Raw genomic sequence first — 16,418 nt, 5'->3', positions numbered from 1 at the left:
CGAAACCTCCCCAATCCAATCCTTTTTATCACTACCTAGGTACCTCATCGGAACATTGCCGATGCGGGGGTTTCCTCTTTTGCTTGTTCGTATCTACATTTTGAATGGGACTGTATACAAATGGGGGATTTCACTTACTTCTCAACTTCCACCACGTAATGTACATTGAGCTGAATTAGTTATTGTCGTTTCCAATGATGTCTTGCTGTCTTACCTAGAAACTCCTACTCTCTTTCTATAATGTTTGCTAAAGAATCGACAATATGTTCTACACTGTATAGTGTAAAGTCACTAACTATATTCGGCTTAGCAACGTTAGTGCTTAAACATTGAAAAGATGTCATATTATGAATTATCCCGTCATGAGTCTTATGAATTTTTTCAAAAGTATTCAAAGGGATTTATGTTTTAGTATCGTGTTGTTGTATTTTGGTTTGGAACTAATAGATGGTTACTATTGTTGTGGCGAACATAACTATCTAAAGAGAAAAACAGTGTATAACTAACATAATACTTGTATAGTGGGGTTTGAACCAACTGCCTGGTGCAAGTTGATCCTCCAGGGGTAACTTATCCGATAAGGTATTATAACCACGATCTTCAACACAGCTTCTGATTCCTTTGCTGTCCGTATACTCTAAGGTTGTTGTCCTATAGGCCTCTCATCACACGAAACTTTCAACACTTGGCAAAGTATGTAGTGTTTCCGAAGAGCGCTCATAATTGCTAAAGTCATTCTTTATTAGGAGGCATTATGCTAGACAATAATTGTATCCGGGTTCGGAACCACTCAAATTAAATACGGGTTTCCGGCACAAGCATCGTGAAGATGATAGGAAACTCCGTTCTGGTTACACGAGAACTGATTAAAGTTGCGCAGATCGGCGGAAGATAGACACCTCAGCGGCTTGTCCGTGAGACATTCCCACGATGATTGAATCACAACATACCAAGACTTTGACAAAATAGTAGAGCTAAACAAATGATTTCATAGACATGATAACGACAAGAAGTCACAACATGACTTTATCATGCTTTTTAGAAGACGGGATGCCTGCAATAGACATCCCGTATTTCTTGCATGCTACCTCATATGCACGGTTCGGCAGCTAAATAATCTACTAGAGCCGAGGGCCGCAGTGATCTTCCGGAAAACGGACAAGATTATTCAGGAACAAGTATAGTATATGGACAATTGTTCAAATAGGAAGACGAATATTCGAAAATCATCCTCCTGGCTTAACGTCTGGCAATATTAAAGAGAATAAAGAACAAAGACGGCACGAACCTTACCTTTTACTTAGCAACATTAAGCTATATGTCAATACGTCAGTAAAAGCTAAATATCGGCGTTAAAGAAGCGATTTCGGATTTCCCCATTTACGTACCCGGGATAAACACCGAGGTAGAACAAACAACTACCAACGACCTCATTAACGGACCAAATTGAGGCTAATGGTAGGAAATATCAAAGGCGAGGAGGACAAATCCGAAAAACCGGCGTCTGGGCCTGATACCGAGTATGTTTTCGCATCAACTCAGGAAAACACCTACATAAGCGGCCGGGCCGAAAATCAGGGCCAATCGACAACAAACTCCAATGACCTAACGAAAAGCAACTTCTTAGGTAGGGTGATGGCGATACTGAATTGGATGCCACAACGCTGTCGCTACGATCCTGAGAACCCACCCAAGTTCACCTTATCTATGAACATTCTATTAGCTTTTGTATGACTACCATCACCCCAATATAATCTCCCCTTATACTTATCTCAAAGCTAACCTCGGGTAGAGTGGGACGTTCACCGTCGCAAACCTGTATTATGCGCAACCAATTTTGAACGTTCTAGCCAGGGACTTCAACGTGAGCTACGAAAAAGCCTCTGATGTATCCACCCTATCACAAGCAGGATATGCCACTGGGCTTCTCTTTCTGTGCCCCTTGGCAGATATGGTCCCTCGCCGGCCCTTCATTCTATTCCTTATATGGCTGACGGCAACTATTGTAAGTGCTCTGTCGTTCAATTCTCTACGGGTATATCCAACGATTAACTAACAGGCATAGTGGATTGGATTATGCCTCACTACCAGCTTCAATGTATTCATTAGTTTGTCTTATCTCTGCGGAGTTGGGTATGTTCTCTTGCTCAATTGCCCCCTTAAATCTTCGATCTAACATTCAAACAGTACAGTAACACCGCAACTGATGCTACCCCTCGTCGGTGACCTAGCACCAGCTCATCGCCGCGCCAGTTCACTATCCGTGGTTGTATCTGGCTTAGCCCTTGGGCTACTAATCGCCAGAGTCCTGTCGGGTATAGTAGCTAACTTTACATCTTGGAGAAATATCTACTGGTTAGCATTCGGCGCTCAATACCTAACTTTAGGACTTCTCTACTTCTACCTCCCGGATTACCCCACGAAAAATAAAGGATTAAACTATTTCAAGGCCCTCTGGGGCATGGTGGTAATGGTTTTCACGGAACCTCTGCTCACTCAAGCATGTTTCATTGGTTTCCTGCTCAGCGCCGCATTTACCTCTTTCTGGACTACTCTTACATTCCTTCTTGCGTCGCCGCCGTATGAATACACATCGCTCGAAATTGGATGTTTCGCATTTATTGGAATAGTTGTGGTTGCACTAGCTCCCTTCTGGTCGCGCCTCATTACGGATAGATTCGTGTTCTTGTTCTCCGTTATTCTTGGCCTCGCTTTCGAGTTCGTTGGTATTGTGATATCCACCTTCACCGGGAGTTTCACGGTAGCAGGACCTATAATACACGCCATCATGATGGATTCAGGAGCGAATTTTACGCATACTGCCAATCGGACCAATATCTACACCCTCGATCCAAAAGCACGAAATCGGATTAATACGGTGTACATGGTTTTCTGTTTTGGGGGCCAGATCATGGGCACAGCAGTCGGTAATCGGCTATACGCGCAAGGAGGCTGGGTTTGGAGCGGAAGTTCGAACATCGCTTATATTGGCCTGGCTATTCTTATCGGTTTCGCTAGGGGTCCAAGAGAGACAGGTTGGGTGGGGTGGTCCAATGGTTGGAATATTAGACGAGATGATAGCCCGAAGAGAGAGCCCGCGGTCGCCGCTGACACTGATATTGAGGAAGCCGCGCCGCCGTCTAATCTGAATCAGTCGAAGGAAGAGAGTCATATAGATGGAATTAGGTAACGCAAATGAGGCCTGCCTTTCTGGGTCATATTTTTCATTCTGTTTCTAGATTTATATCAGCTAGGGTTTACTAATGAATAATGACTGGGCGACGTCATCCATATGCGAATCAAAAAATCTTCATCCCAGGATATGGGCGGTAATCTGTGATATTATATGAAGTAGATATCAATTGTACAATTGCAAATTGCCCGGCATCTTCCTAGGGCTGAGAGGATTTCAGATTGGATCACTTCTATAATTGGACTAATGATTCGTGTTTTGCCTGTACCACTCGTTAAGTTGCGACATTGGGATTCTTGTATATCTACCTACCTTGGTACTTTTCAGTGTCTTATGACACCGCTTTAACTATAGCTGAAAGCTTAGTCTGCTAAGCGACGCCCCATGGTGCTCTCTGAGGTATTAGAACTCGGAATCTTAGCAGGCTTGCTTTATTCATCCGGTTTTTGTATGACTGAAGACGCCACCGTGTCAGCCTAAGACAACGTAATCGAACGGAACAGCGGGGGTGGCTCTTTTTCTTGGAGTCCAAAGGATTCATAGTAAATTGGTGGCTGAAATTACAGTACTCTACCTGGTGACCTAAGTATTCATCATCTATCGACACTGGGCTTATGGTTGCACAGAGGCGTGCGGTGGCACATGCCAAGGCGGCTCGTATCGTATCTATCACGTAACTCATTTATGTAGTACACAAGTCTTCGTTGAAGCCTATCGCTTTTAGGTATATGTAAGCATCGAAGTGCGTCTCGCAGTTTACTACCCCTATTACAAGAGGCTCGGAATAGAAGCATAAAAATGTGATACGTATCACGAAAACCTCGGGATACGAACGTATAGAATGAAGATTTGGATCCTGTGCTAATATAAGATCCTTGATGTCTCCGTTGTGAGGCTGAATAGAACATTTGGTAAGTTATGTACGCCATGATGTGTAGCCTGCATTTTGTCTCATGTCTATGATTACTGTGGCTGCTCACTGCGTAATGTCATATATCATCCTATCAACTAGGTCAGGAGTCTCAAAGCAGGATTCTCCTAGTAGTCGAATGAAAGTACAGTAATTCCGAGCGTGACCATGGCGGTCCTTTTTCCCGTCTTGTGCAGCATTTGCGAGATCCTATATCGTCACCCTAAGTACTAAGAATAAACGATAGCTAGGACTTCACGGCTGTTCAGCGAGGCAGTGTTAGCCTAAGAACAAAATGCTTAGTATATATAATTTCATGGATGAGTACGATATAACTGGCCGTTTTCAGCCTTTAAAGGAGTATTTTGATGCTCTATCGAATCACGCGTGGAGGCCCTTATATAATTTGAAAATGTTTTTGAAAGTTATTTGGGTATTTGTAGCACTTAACCTCCAATTCTGTCTTAATGAGACTCCTCCAGCACCAGTAGTAGACCTTGGTTATGCCCGGTATCAAGGATACTATGATTCTGCCTATGATGTGAACATCTATAAGGGGTATGAGAAACCCAATACCCTTGAAGAATGTTTCATCGAAACTGACCAGAACTTAGGATAAGATATGCTGCTCCCCCAACCGGCAAGTTAAGATGGCAGTTACCACAATCGCCAGCTCAGAATCGAAGCCAGATAATTCAAGCGACTAAGTATGGCTCACAATGCCCTCAATCTGGGGATGGGCCGGGACCTCAAAAAACCGCCCCAACGGGCTCCGAGGACTGCCTGTTTATGAATATCTTTTCGCCCACGAATAAAACAGGGCTACCCATTCTATTCTGGATCCGTGAGTGTCCTTTCACCTTTTAGATTTCCAATTCTGACTAAAAATAGATGGCGGGGGATATGGACAAGCAAACGCGGCGTTCGACCCATCACCACAAATTCATACGAACGGGAATTCATTCGTAATAGTAGCGATTCAATATCGTCTAGGAGCATTTGGATTCCTCTCGTCTGCCGAATTCGCCAAGTCGGGTGTTCTTAATACAGGAGTTCACGATATGTATTTCGCTCTGCAATGGGTCCAAGAACACATTCACCTCTTCGGTGGCGATCCGACAAAGGTAACAATTGCTGGCGAATCGGCCGGAGGCGGTAGTGTTATGTTGCTTGGTATGGCCTATGGAGGAGGAGCCAATGCCAGTTTGTTCAACGGCATTATTGCTTCAAGCCCCTATTTACCCACGCAATGGTATGTTAACACCCCCGACACACTAAGCAAGGCTTGACGGCGGGGTCTAATAATCAGCATAGGGATTATAATGGTACCAGGCCAACTGAATATTACCATCGCTTCGCAGAAAGCGCAGGTTGCTCTGAAGACAGGATAAAAACCAACGAGTCGGTCTTCGACTGCTTGGTTTCTGCAGACACAGTCACCCTCCAGAATGCTAGCGACTACGTCAGCACGACAGGACTATACGGTCAATGGGCATTTATACCCGTAACAGACGGGACGCTTATCCGAGAACGACCAACCGATCAGCTATTGAAAGGCGGAAAGCTCAATGGCGTCCGCGTCCTATCCGCGAGCAATTCGAACGACGGCCCATTTTTCACACCGCGGGGCATAGAGAATGAGAATGATTTCACGGATTTCCTCACATTGAATTATCCCTCGTTAAGCAAAGAGAATATGACTAATATCCTCGCGCTCTACTCCGTTCCACCGAATGCCTCGAATGTGTTAATCAACACCGATGGCGAAAACCCGCCATATGCGACGACTAATTCTGGGTGGGCTTACGGTTGGGAACAAGCGGCTACCAACCTCTACGCGGAGACTACGTTCGGATGTCCTTCCTATTGGCTCGCTGACGCTTACGCGAAGAAGCAAGGTGGGAAGGCGTGGCATTACCAGTTCTCTGTCCCACCAGGGCAACATGGCCTCGACTTAGACCCACTCCTTCAATCGACAGATACTCAGACCGAAGGCATGGATAAGGTGTTTCGCACAGCCTTCCAGCAGATTTGGGGGAACTTCATCGTGAGAGGAGACCCGACACTTAGCACCATGCAGATAAGCGCTGCGAAGCAAGGAAATATCACAGCAGCTGGTACTGGGATGTGGCCGCAATGGGAAGGGAAGCCAGGTAGTGACTGGATGCTCAATTTGAATATGACCGGTGGCCAGCCTATTATCGAGACAGCTACTCTTGATGGCATATCTGTCAATGTTACTCGCTATGTCGTTGGAAATGACACTTCATCGCAGCCTTTAGCTGCAGATTTTAAGGTCGCCGAAGGTAGTTCTTGGGAGGGCGGAAGAGGTAAAAGATGCCAGTTATGGGCTGATCTAGGACCTTGGATCCTAGAGTAAAGTTCGTGTATCGTATATTCCATAGAATAATGCATGTCGACCATAGTTTTCCCATTGCATCAAAAGGCGCGAAAAATTATTTTATTGATGCGATGAACTCAGCTCCGATCGAGAATTCGCGCAGTGTACTCATTGTAGGAATGATTGACAACGTCGGATTGAGAATATCAGCTGTGCTCGGTGTTGAGGCTACAGCCTCGATGAAACTCGAAGTCCAGCCTGATTGACGAGACGTTATTATTTCTTATATCCATTACCGACTTATATGACGACATCATAAGCTTCATGAATAGGCCCGAGTAGTTGTCGGTATCGCTCAAAGGAGATAGTTTTCGTAATGAGAATATCGGCATATACGCACGCGATCGAGTAAATATAGAAACGATCGTGGGGGTTTGTCGTGGTATACATAACTTGACATAATCCGACCGTTATAAGCCCGTCGGCTTCGATATATTCCTATTCAGGTAATTAATGCGATTTACTATAGGTTTCAATCCCCTTATAATCAGCATCGGTTCTCTCCGAATATGGGAATAAGATTAGATAAAAGGGCAAGTTATCCAAGCCGAGGCTTCTTACCGAAAGCTGGACAAATGCCGGGGGCGTGGGCAACCGTGGGTCCAGTCATGATAAGGGAATTGGGAATTTCTATGGTATAACGTTCCAATCTATGCGTGGCCGACGATCTTCCCCAGACCAAAACCCCACTTCCAAGGTTCCTAAACACAAGATAGGGAGGTCCTTTGAAGATACGCGCTCTGGGCATTTGATCTAATTCCACGTGGGAACATCGCCATACTTGTGCTTTGGATAAAGTGAGGAAAGAGTGTTGATATGGTATCTTCAGTTGAATATTGATAAATGTAGATGAATAGGTAGTAATTGTGTCGTTTCAACTCTGCAGGTTTCCTGTAAGATGGCTCGGTCGGGGATGAGTAAGATACTGCTTAACGCCGTCCGTCCGCACCGAGTCCATATAAGATAATCCCAAGCCTCAGACGTCACCGTCTGGGCAAGATTCTCCGCGTATCATAGCTGTTATCTTCCAGCATCTCCTTATCTAGCATTATCAACGTACCATTCGGGCGACCATTGCTACCATGACTATAGGTAGTGAGTTGTAACAAGGCTCGAGCTGAGTAGATATATATATATTGATCAATGATACCCCTCTTCATCATGTGAACACCATTCTCTAAGACCTCAAGAATACTTGAAGGTTTATACCTTACCTAATTACTTCGAGGGACATGGCGCAAGCACCGGAGATCGCAGCACTCCCTATGGAGGTAAAGTCACCTTTGGAGATAGCCAAGGATCCCGAAAAAGATCCCGAAAAGAATAACAGCACGGAAATAAGTGAAAAGAGTAGTATTGCTGCCGAAGAAGCTTCCGATGGCACAGGTTTGCTTCGCTTGATCCCGCGATTGAACGGTTGAGATGCTTATCAGTTGCCAGCTCCGAAGTACACGGACGAGCAGTATGCGAAGCTGAAGCGAAAAGTTGATAGATACCTGCTCCCATTGATGTGGCTATGTTATGGTATCCAGCAAACGGATAAGACTTCAATTGGAACACAAGCTACCTTTGGTCTCTCGAAGGTATGATGAACTCGTAATACATCCGGGAGGGCTTCTCTGCTAACACGGTCGCACTCTACAGGATACTGGGCTTGTCGGACAGCAATATTCATGGCTTACGACGATATTCTATATCACGTATATGTGCTTCGAATTCCCGTCGAATATTATCCTTCAGCGGTATCTTATGGGTCGCACACTCTCATGTTATATGCTCTGCTGGGGTGTCGTTGTCTTGTGTGTAGGATTTGCGCAAAACTTTACACAACTCATCACACTTCGTGCGCTGCAAGGCCTTTTCGAGGTGAGTAATCCTCTTTCGCGCCCCCCTCAAAATAAAAGTTAAGAGAACTAGAAGTACTGACACGTTTTCATAAATAATTAGTGCTGCATCTCTCCCGGTTTCATCCTCGTCGTCGGTAGTTGGTACACAACACGTGAACATGCTTCTCGATCGCTTGTTTTCCAGAGCGCCAATGCCGGTTTCGGTATTATTGCCAACCTGACCCTTTACGGGATAGGCTCGGTACAATACTCTCGCGGCGGCAGCTTCCAGGCTTGGAGATATATGTCTTACGTGAGTCAGACAACACGGTGAATCGTTGAAGGAGTGGTATGGTGCTAATGAGTTGATTGGGGGTAGTTCCTCGGGGGTATGACGCTTCTAACGGGTTGTCTATGTCTCTTCTTACTCGGTACACCGTCTGAAGTGCGCTGGTTGACGCCCGAGGAAAAGAAAATTGCCAATTCGCGTATCATGACGAATAACACTGGTCATGACCGGACTGGTATCAAGAAATGGAAGTGGAAGCAAGCGCGAGAATGTCTGGTCGATCCATGCGTGAGTAGTCCCTGAGCACCGAAAAGGGGTATCGCATTATTAGGAGTGACTGACACGTTTGATGGTTCCGTTCTACTTAGTTCTGGTTCGCCGGTATCAATGCGTTCCTCAATTCCGTGCCTAATGGAGGTTTGACCGCCTTCGGTTCCATCATCAACACCAATGCCGGGTTTAGTGAGTTGCTGGTGCCACCTAGCAAGAGATGTAATGAAAACTAACAAGATATCAGCCAACCTCCAAGTAATTCTTCTAGATATTCCGCGAAATATCACGTCAGTGATATGGTTTACAATCATTGGCGTTATCACAAGTAGGAAAAAGAACCTACGCTTGTAAGTCACAACGACCTGCGCTTTAGAGAATCAACTAACCTGCGATGTTAGGTATTTCATGATCATATCAGTCGTCCCTCCGATTGCTGGATTTATTATGATGTCGACGCTGCCAAACGAGCCCCAATACAAGTGGATTAAGTGGGCAGGGTAGGTCTCAAAGAATAGCTCGCGTTCCTAATTCATTTCTAACGTGCCCTAGTTACTTCATAACTGTACCTTGTGTCGTCGGACTGTTCCTAGCCTGGACATTGATCCCCTCGAACGTCGCCGGGCGCACTAAGCGTACACTAACCTCGTCATGGACGTTCGTTGGTTATTGTGTCGGAAATATGGTCGGCTCGCAGATTTTCACCGCGAAGGATGCTGTGCGTATTTACCCTTTTAGCGCCCTATTCCCTTTTACGTTGTGAGCGCTAGCATATTCGAATATGAGTTAACGAGGATTCCTAGCCACGATACATCCCCGGTACCGCCGGCTGCGCAGTATGTTTCGGTCTCGAGTTCTTCCTTCTCATCGCCTGGCGTCTTGTTCTCGTCATGCGAAACCGGCGACGCGAAAAGCAGTTACGTGAACAAGGGGTCACTGAGGAAGAGAGGGTGGAAAGAGGCAAAGAGCTCGGGGAGCAAGATTACACGGACTTTGAAAATCCATATGTAAGTCGCCGATTCTCCTTTTCCGATCCCCATACTTTTCTGCTAGTCAAAGACCGGTCTAACATCCGTCACCTGTCTAGTTCCGTTACACAATGTAAGCAATGCTTCATACTAGGAGGTCAGGAAGTTATAAGCGGATATGCAGGATCGGGAAATCTAGGCTTGCTAGAACTATATCCGACTGTTATTCTATACGGGTCTTGGCAGTATCGGCATGAACGCACCTAACTGTAGCTTTTGCGAACTTATGGTCAGCATTTAGTCGTATTTTAGAAGTTTTTTTTCCTTTCCCGTACACAAAAAACTTGCATTACAGATGCGTCTGCACCCCGTCTGTCCTGCTGCTAATATTGGGGATGTCTACCTGCTGATTGGCGCCATGGCGTCGTCATTTAGCGAGATCCAATAACGAACGTCAAGTGACATATAGTTGCATGTAGCCCCCAAACCCGGGAGCGTAACGCGGAGAAGCTATGCCAAGATGTGCAGGCGTGGTCCATTACGCGTACCTGGCGCACAACGAAGTCATGACTATAATTAATCATTCACCTGAAAATGGGGGAAAATACAATATGCGGTTAGTCAGTCTTCATTGAAGACTGAAGATTTTGTAGAATTGTAAGTGCGTCCAGCGAATCGAGTAGCTAGATCGCAGATCCATTCCGTCGTATCCAACAAAAAAAGGGGTATCTGTAGAATCTGAGTATTCAAGACAGATCGGGTGTCCAAAAAGTGGTTACACCCTGCCTCCCAAGACAAATATATATAAGAATATCACATAACATAGAGGTATCTCGAACTTCATCCAAAAATCCTAACCCAAGCTCTTGTAAACGCCAATACCGTATATACACCCGCTTCTAATTTTTTTGGTGTATCGTGTCACGTTATTGAGAACGTCGCCTAAGACGAGTAGACGGCAACCCATTGGACTTCCATCATGCTGCCATAGCCACCAAGCGTAGCCTAAAACATCAGATATTAGTAAATGTGGATACCGCGACTTGTGTATTGAAGGGAACTACTCACAGCGTTGGGAGCACCAGGCCAGTCTCCACCCACGGCAACATTGAGAAGAATGTATCTATGATTCAGTATTAGCAATCAATTGTCCAAGATGACTAGTCGCATCGTGAAGGTAGACATGTTAACTTACAAGGGGCTGTGGGCCAAGGAAGACCAGATGGGAGCATCGTTTATAGTAGCTCCAGTAAGGGTGTTGTAGACGTTGCCGTCCATCGTCCAGCTGATAGTCTGTGCGCGCCAGTCGTCGTTCGTGAGGTCGATGGTGACGCCCCAGGTATGGAAGCCGCTGGGTTCAATGGCAGTGCTTCCCTTAAGACCGAGAGGCTCGGCGCAAGGGCCGCCAATGGCAGATCCGCAGTGAACGGTACCGAAGCCGGTGTTGAGTCCATTGACTTGTTCCATGATATCGATCTCTCCGGCAGCAGGCCATTGGGTACCGTGGCGCATCGCATCGCCGAGAGCCCAGAAGGCGGGCCAGATACCCTGCTTGTTGACAGCCGAGTTGCTTCCTAGGAGGATGCTCGACTGTATCTTGGTAACCTTGCCGGGTGCGGGAGTCCAAGATCCCTTAGTCTCGATACGGCCTGAGGTCCAGAGGCCAGCCTGAGATACGCGCGGAACGAACTGTATGGTACCACCACCGCTGATCTGGACGTTTTGGTTCGAGGTAGTGTAGGTTTGAACTTCGTTGTTGGTGTTGATGGCGTCCATGACGTTCCAAACGTCACCATTAGGGGAAGAGCCAGCAGAGCCCTCGAAAGACTCGGACCAGACAATGCTCATGCCTGGTAGGTTCGGAGGAGTAATGGCCGCGACGAGGGCCGGGGCCAGAGCAAGTACGCTTTGCTGGAATCGCATGTTGACGGTGTTTTCAAGTCGAAAAGCGACAGGGAAAGTGATGAATATGTTTTATATGGAGTTGATAGTAATGATAGTGACTGCCCGGTCTTATAGATCTTTCAAGATCTTATAGTTGAAGATGTAATGTGTGAAGAGATGGTAGCTATCCTGGCTGCGGTAGAAAGAAGCCTGACTCGCAGGTAGTTTGACAGATGCGTATATAATCAAAAAAGGAAAGACGAAGGTAGGCTAGGGTTAATAGCTGACTTGGCTATCAACACGGAAGCAAGAAAGAAAAAGAGTGTGGTATATATGTATGAAGTGAACGTGAGGGCAACAATGAATGGTTGGGCGCGGAAGGAAAAAACCAGCGAAAGAGCTCCGAGGCGGCTCACCTTGCGAGATATATATTAAGTGCCCATAATGGACGTTCGGTTGTGTTGTTCCCACTTACGGTCAAGGGGTCAAGGGGTTTAGGGAGGCCCACCAGGTTTGTCCACAATACTTTCTACTTTCAACAATACATTCACGATGAGCTTGGACAAGATCCGCCTGGATCTCTCAAAGATGGTGGCACTGCCTAAAAAGTGGATGATAAAGAACATAATGGGGTTAGTCAGGCACTCCGGGGACCCTTGAAGGGACATCGGACAAAGAGACGGGAAGAGTTCTTTTGGACCAAAGAAATCCAAGCATGATACACACCATTAGCGCGGAAATTAATTATGGGAGGGGAGCTAAGGGTGAAACCTGTTAGGGGGAGGGTTAGTTAATGGGATGGGATGGTGCTGTACCTATCTCTTCTCTATACCTCTATACTTCGTATCTGTAGTATGGAAGTAGTGTGGGTTGACAAGTAGATAGGTAGGTACTGTACCTAACTGACTCGACAGATGTGGGATGGGTTGCCCAATAGAGTGGTATTGGGCGCGTTGTTCCTGAGGAAAACAGTTTGACGACGTATCGTGAATGGCCAAGCACAGACAGGAGAAAAACCTGGACTTGGTCGAAAATGCTCCGGGCGGCGCGGATTTGCCCTTCGATTTTAAAATGGAACCTGACGAGGTCTAGTTCTTCTTTCTCTCTCTCGGTCAGCATAAGAAGTGGCAATATTACATTAGATGATAAAGAGGGGAAACATATCCTCTCGACATCTCATCAGCATATGTAATGTATGTGCCCATACAACATTGATTTGTTTAGTTGTCTTGCATCGTGATCATGTTGTGAGATATAAACTCCGGATGTAGAATTCGTGAGTAGGTACATTAGACGAGTGACAGTGGAGTTGAGAAGGTCTATTGTTAGGTCCAACCTCGCTCGTCAAGGTTACTTGCATGTGCAAAAGAAAAGAAGAGAGAGAGAAAAAGGTGGGGGGTCTATTAATTTTGGTGTTGCTGAGAAAATTGAAGGAGAAAAGGAGAGGGGCGGTCCGGACTAGCTAAGGTCTAGATCTAGTTTAGCGTATTACCCCTGGTCTATATATCTTTTACTGTGGGTCTTATATGGATACCTCTTATGCAAGGTACTGTACGGCATACGCTGAGTTGGCATCTGCAAAATCAGCACGCTATTATAGATACCTAGGTACAGTACCTAACTAAAGGTTAGCAAGGGTTGATGGTGAAACAGCCCTGTTCGTGATAAACCAGGCCTAGCTTTTAAGCGTACCTCTTGCCAATCCGATCTTTGAGTTAGCTGGTTAACAAGTTTAGGTACAACCTTAGAGTATGCAGAGTATAGTGGGGGCCAAGTCAAACTGCATCGCTATCGTATCATTAATTCACTCTTTTTCTTCCTTTTCATTCCTTTTTCAACAGAGAATCCATCTCACCTATGCCAACACCAACACCAACAACTTGGTCTGACCGTAACCACAACATCTTACCGTAGCATTCCTTATAGGTGGTACGACAAGGAATTTGCTGGATTCAACCTAGACTCAACATTGAGGTTGCTATTGTTATAGCTCACTTTCTCTTAGTTACGCGTTCACCAATAAATTAGTAACTGCCGCTTGCTATTCTAAATATTGACTAAAGATAGCCGCGGGAGAAGAAAAAGAGACAAGAAATTGATAATAAGCGCGCGCCCTGAACCCATTTATGGCTCATAGGAGTTATCATGAAGTCTGGGCAAATGTTGCCGTCTTTGCCGCGCGCTCGTAACCATACACGCCCATCCAGCAGCCCAGAAGGATGCTTCAACAAAGCAAACATACAATATCTACACTCTGCTATCATCTTCCTTCTAACCCCGCATGCCTACTATGCAGATTTGTACGGTAACGTGATAGGTAAGAGAGAAAATCTCACTGCTTCGATACTATCGTGCTCCGGATTATCACCGATAATATTTCCAAGTTGGAGAAATTTTCCGTCAGCCCAAAGGAGAAAAACGGCACATCCTTTGCTAGGTACAGGCTAGTTTGACTACCAATATCTCATCTAATCACTCAAGGTGCCGGACGGCGGTACGCTATGCACGTGTTCGATCTTAGCTGGCGCTCTCCCGTCCAGTCAAATCCTTTCGGTCCACCAAATCGAACCTCGCCGTCTCTTGGCACGAGCCGAACCAATCGCTCAGTAGGCTATCTGCCACGAGTAAAGCCTCTCATCACTACTCGACCTGACACGACAGTCTGTTCACAAAGAAGGCCGAGACCTTTTTTACTTAGGCTTATTCTTCCCTTACTGATGAAAAGTGTGGTGATGTATACTCTTTGAGTAATACACTTCCGAACTTCAGCTCTCGAGCACTAGGGAGGGGCTTTGACCAGGGGGATTCTGCCAAAAAGGAGTTGTTTCTTAAAACCAACCTATCACACCTCAGAAAAACTTGTTTCATGAATTTTTGGTATTCGGACCCAGCTTCCTAAATGGGCCTCGACTTGAAGAAATCCATGTCCAAACATGCATACGTGCACTTACAGAATGTTGGCGTGCTGGCTGGCGAAAAACTCGGTCAAAATTTCTGGTCTCCTTCACAAATCACCAATTAAGCAAAGCAGGCTTACTACGTAGCAACCCGTCCACGTTACGATGCGTCTCTGTCACCCTGTGAAACAGGGCTCATTATTGCTAATTCATGCCTGTAATAATATTCTTTCTAGAATTACCTTAGGTGGGCATTCTATCCATATTTTCTCCAGTTGAGGAAATGCCGCGTCTGGATCATAAGAATTTCCTACTAAGCCTTACATAACACATATTTATAACATGAATTCTTGATGCTTCGTCTTTTAGAAAGAAACTCATCCCCCTAATCCATCGCGACGGAAGACGGCATCCCTGAAAACCAATCCGGGTCTCGGTTGGGAATCCCCTGCACTGGACAGCGTCTTGGCGACCCAGTTGGTCTGGACATTGGGTCCCTCATCGGTTTGCCCTTCATCCCATCTTGTTCGTCGGATCTAGTGTGGGCTGGATTGGCGTTGATTCGCCACGTTCATGCTCAAATGGATGTTCCTCTTGGCCTCGGGCACCAAGTTATCCATCGGATGATCCCCTCAACGTGTGTACCGAATTCGCGGGTCAAACCCTATCGTTACTCAACAATGGAGAGGATCTTGCGATCAGCGCTCTTGATCGCTTTGATCGCTCAGTACCCCATGAACTTGAACGCACATTGATTCGTTATTCAATTTGTCGGTAGGTAATTCTCCAACCTAGATTCGCCTCGCATCCGACCACATTCGAAAAAGTCTACGTGATATCCGGCTATGGTTCCGTCTACCAAGTTGTTTGCTTCCGTTGAAAATCATTGCCGCAAGTTACAATTCGAGGTCAAAACGCTAAAAAGAATTTTCTTGTTATATTCGAAACTTGCCAATACGGCTGATGCCGTTTAATATATTCTTGCCATGTGCTCCAAATGATACTACCTGCCAACGCCGTTTCTGCATACTACAACCACGAACTAGAACCTGATTCTGGGCTATCAATAAATTGCAATCCATTTATGCTTAATACTTGACCATCACATACTAACGGCTCCACCCGTGACTCATCCCTAGGACGAAATCTCACGTCCATCCTCTTCTTAGCCCCGTTACCTAACTCAAACGATGATCAACACTCGCGATTACTGTCATTTAAAATTACAAGCAATTGGATGACTTACCTATAGATATGCGATGAACACTCCAACTTTAGGTGATACGACTAATCCCATGAGCATTTACTTTATTCCATCAACCAATAAGTTGATATCCTTTCGTATTCTACTAGGCTCTCGTGATTATACTTCAACCGAGCAGGTTAGATGATGCTTGCGCCCTGCATGGTTACCTACCTACATGTGTAAGTAAAAGCAATTAGATATTGTGCGAATGATCATCGATCAAGCCTGCCTGATTGTAATTGACCTTTTGAAGAGAGTTGCACTTCATCTTAGTCTGTATATACATCGCGAATGAACCTCAGTACTTTAAGGATTGAGAAGGAATCAATTCACCAATTGACATGAAAAGGGTTTGATTGTAAACATTAAATGTAGTTGACTAGGTAGAGTGCCTTTAAATACAGGGTTAAGTCTTATAATTAACTAAGTAGGCTTAAGTTTAACTACGAGCTTTTTAACTGCAACACCTTTAATATTCGCTATTAGAACTAGAATTACAGCGGCTGCTGGCTCCAGACTTGCCCTCCAATTGTT

At 45.5% G+C, this 16,418-nt stretch overlaps 4 protein-coding genes across 4 annotated transcripts; 3 read left to right on the top strand and 1 right to left on the bottom strand.

The window, feature by feature from the left end:
• The first annotated feature begins 1,007 nt into the window (after window positions 1-1,007).
• F4822DRAFT_197294 (MFS general substrate transporter) lies at window positions 1,008-3,377 on the top strand. Its single transcript, XM_051453661.1, has 4 exons — window positions 1,008-1,728; window positions 1,793-2,005; window positions 2,066-2,133; window positions 2,188-3,377. Exons 1-4 carry the CDS (start codon window positions 1,456-1,458, stop codon window positions 3,188-3,190), a joined length of 1,557 nt encoding a protein of 518 aa, XP_051315104.1. The 5' UTR covers window positions 1,008-1,455; the 3' UTR covers window positions 3,191-3,377.
• Window positions 3,378-4,515: 1,138 nt separating this feature from the next.
• Window positions 4,516-6,483, top strand: F4822DRAFT_436877 (alpha/beta-hydrolase; the record flags this gene model as incomplete). Its single annotated transcript, XM_051462354.1, has 4 exons — window positions 4,516-4,661; window positions 4,718-4,947; window positions 4,995-5,306; window positions 5,387-6,483. The coding sequence occupies 4 exons, from the start codon at window positions 4,516-4,518 to the stop codon at window positions 6,481-6,483; spliced, it is 1,785 nt and encodes a 594-aa protein (XP_051315103.1).
• Window positions 6,484-7,449: 966 nt separating this feature from the next.
• F4822DRAFT_442684 (MFS general substrate transporter) lies at window positions 7,450-9,994 on the top strand (the record flags this gene model as incomplete). The annotated part of the gene is made up of 11 exons (XM_051463019.1): window positions 7,450-7,890; window positions 7,945-8,087; window positions 8,149-8,370; window positions 8,452-8,643; window positions 8,710-8,907; window positions 8,988-9,081; window positions 9,137-9,239; window positions 9,291-9,389; window positions 9,442-9,607; window positions 9,693-9,896; window positions 9,977-9,994. The coding sequence occupies exons 1-11, from the start codon at window positions 7,737-7,739 to the stop codon at window positions 9,992-9,994; spliced, it is 1,593 nt and encodes a 530-aa protein (XP_051315102.1). The 5' UTR covers window positions 7,450-7,736.
• An 805-nt stretch (window positions 9,995-10,799) lies between these two features.
• On the bottom strand, window positions 10,800-11,780 carry F4822DRAFT_427679 (glycoside hydrolase family 16 protein; the record flags this gene model as incomplete). The annotated part of the gene is made up of 3 exons (XM_051460783.1): window positions 10,800-10,862; window positions 10,926-10,980; window positions 11,053-11,780. 3 exons carry the CDS (start codon window positions 11,778-11,780, stop codon window positions 10,800-10,802), a joined length of 846 nt encoding a protein of 281 aa, XP_051315101.1.
• Between the last annotated feature and the right edge of the window lie 4,638 nt (window positions 11,781-16,418).

Source organism: Hypoxylon trugodes (genome assembly GCF_022578975.1).
Source record: "Hypoxylon trugodes strain CBS 135444 unplaced genomic scaffold F4822scaffold_4, whole genome shotgun sequence".
NCBI classification, from domain to species: domain Eukaryota; kingdom Fungi; phylum Ascomycota; class Sordariomycetes; order Xylariales; family Hypoxylaceae; genus Hypoxylon; species Hypoxylon trugodes.
The sequence above is the reverse complement of the archived record's forward strand: the minus strand, read 5'-3'. Positions and strand labels throughout refer to the sequence as shown.

Excerpts from the sequence above, each read along its gene's own strand:
- F4822DRAFT_197294 (XM_051453661.1), top strand. The coding sequence starts at position 1,456 with ATGGTAGGAAATATCAAAGGCGAGGAGGACAAATCCGAAAAACCGGCG. Across the intron at positions 1,729-1,792 it reads TGAACATTCTATTAGCTTTT|AGTGGGACGTTCACCGTCGC; the intron begins GTATGACTACCA and ends AACCTCGGGTAG. Across the intron at positions 2,134-2,187 it reads TCTTATCTCTGCGGAGTTGG|TACAGTAACACCGCAACTGA; the intron begins GTATGTTCTCTT and ends ACATTCAAACAG.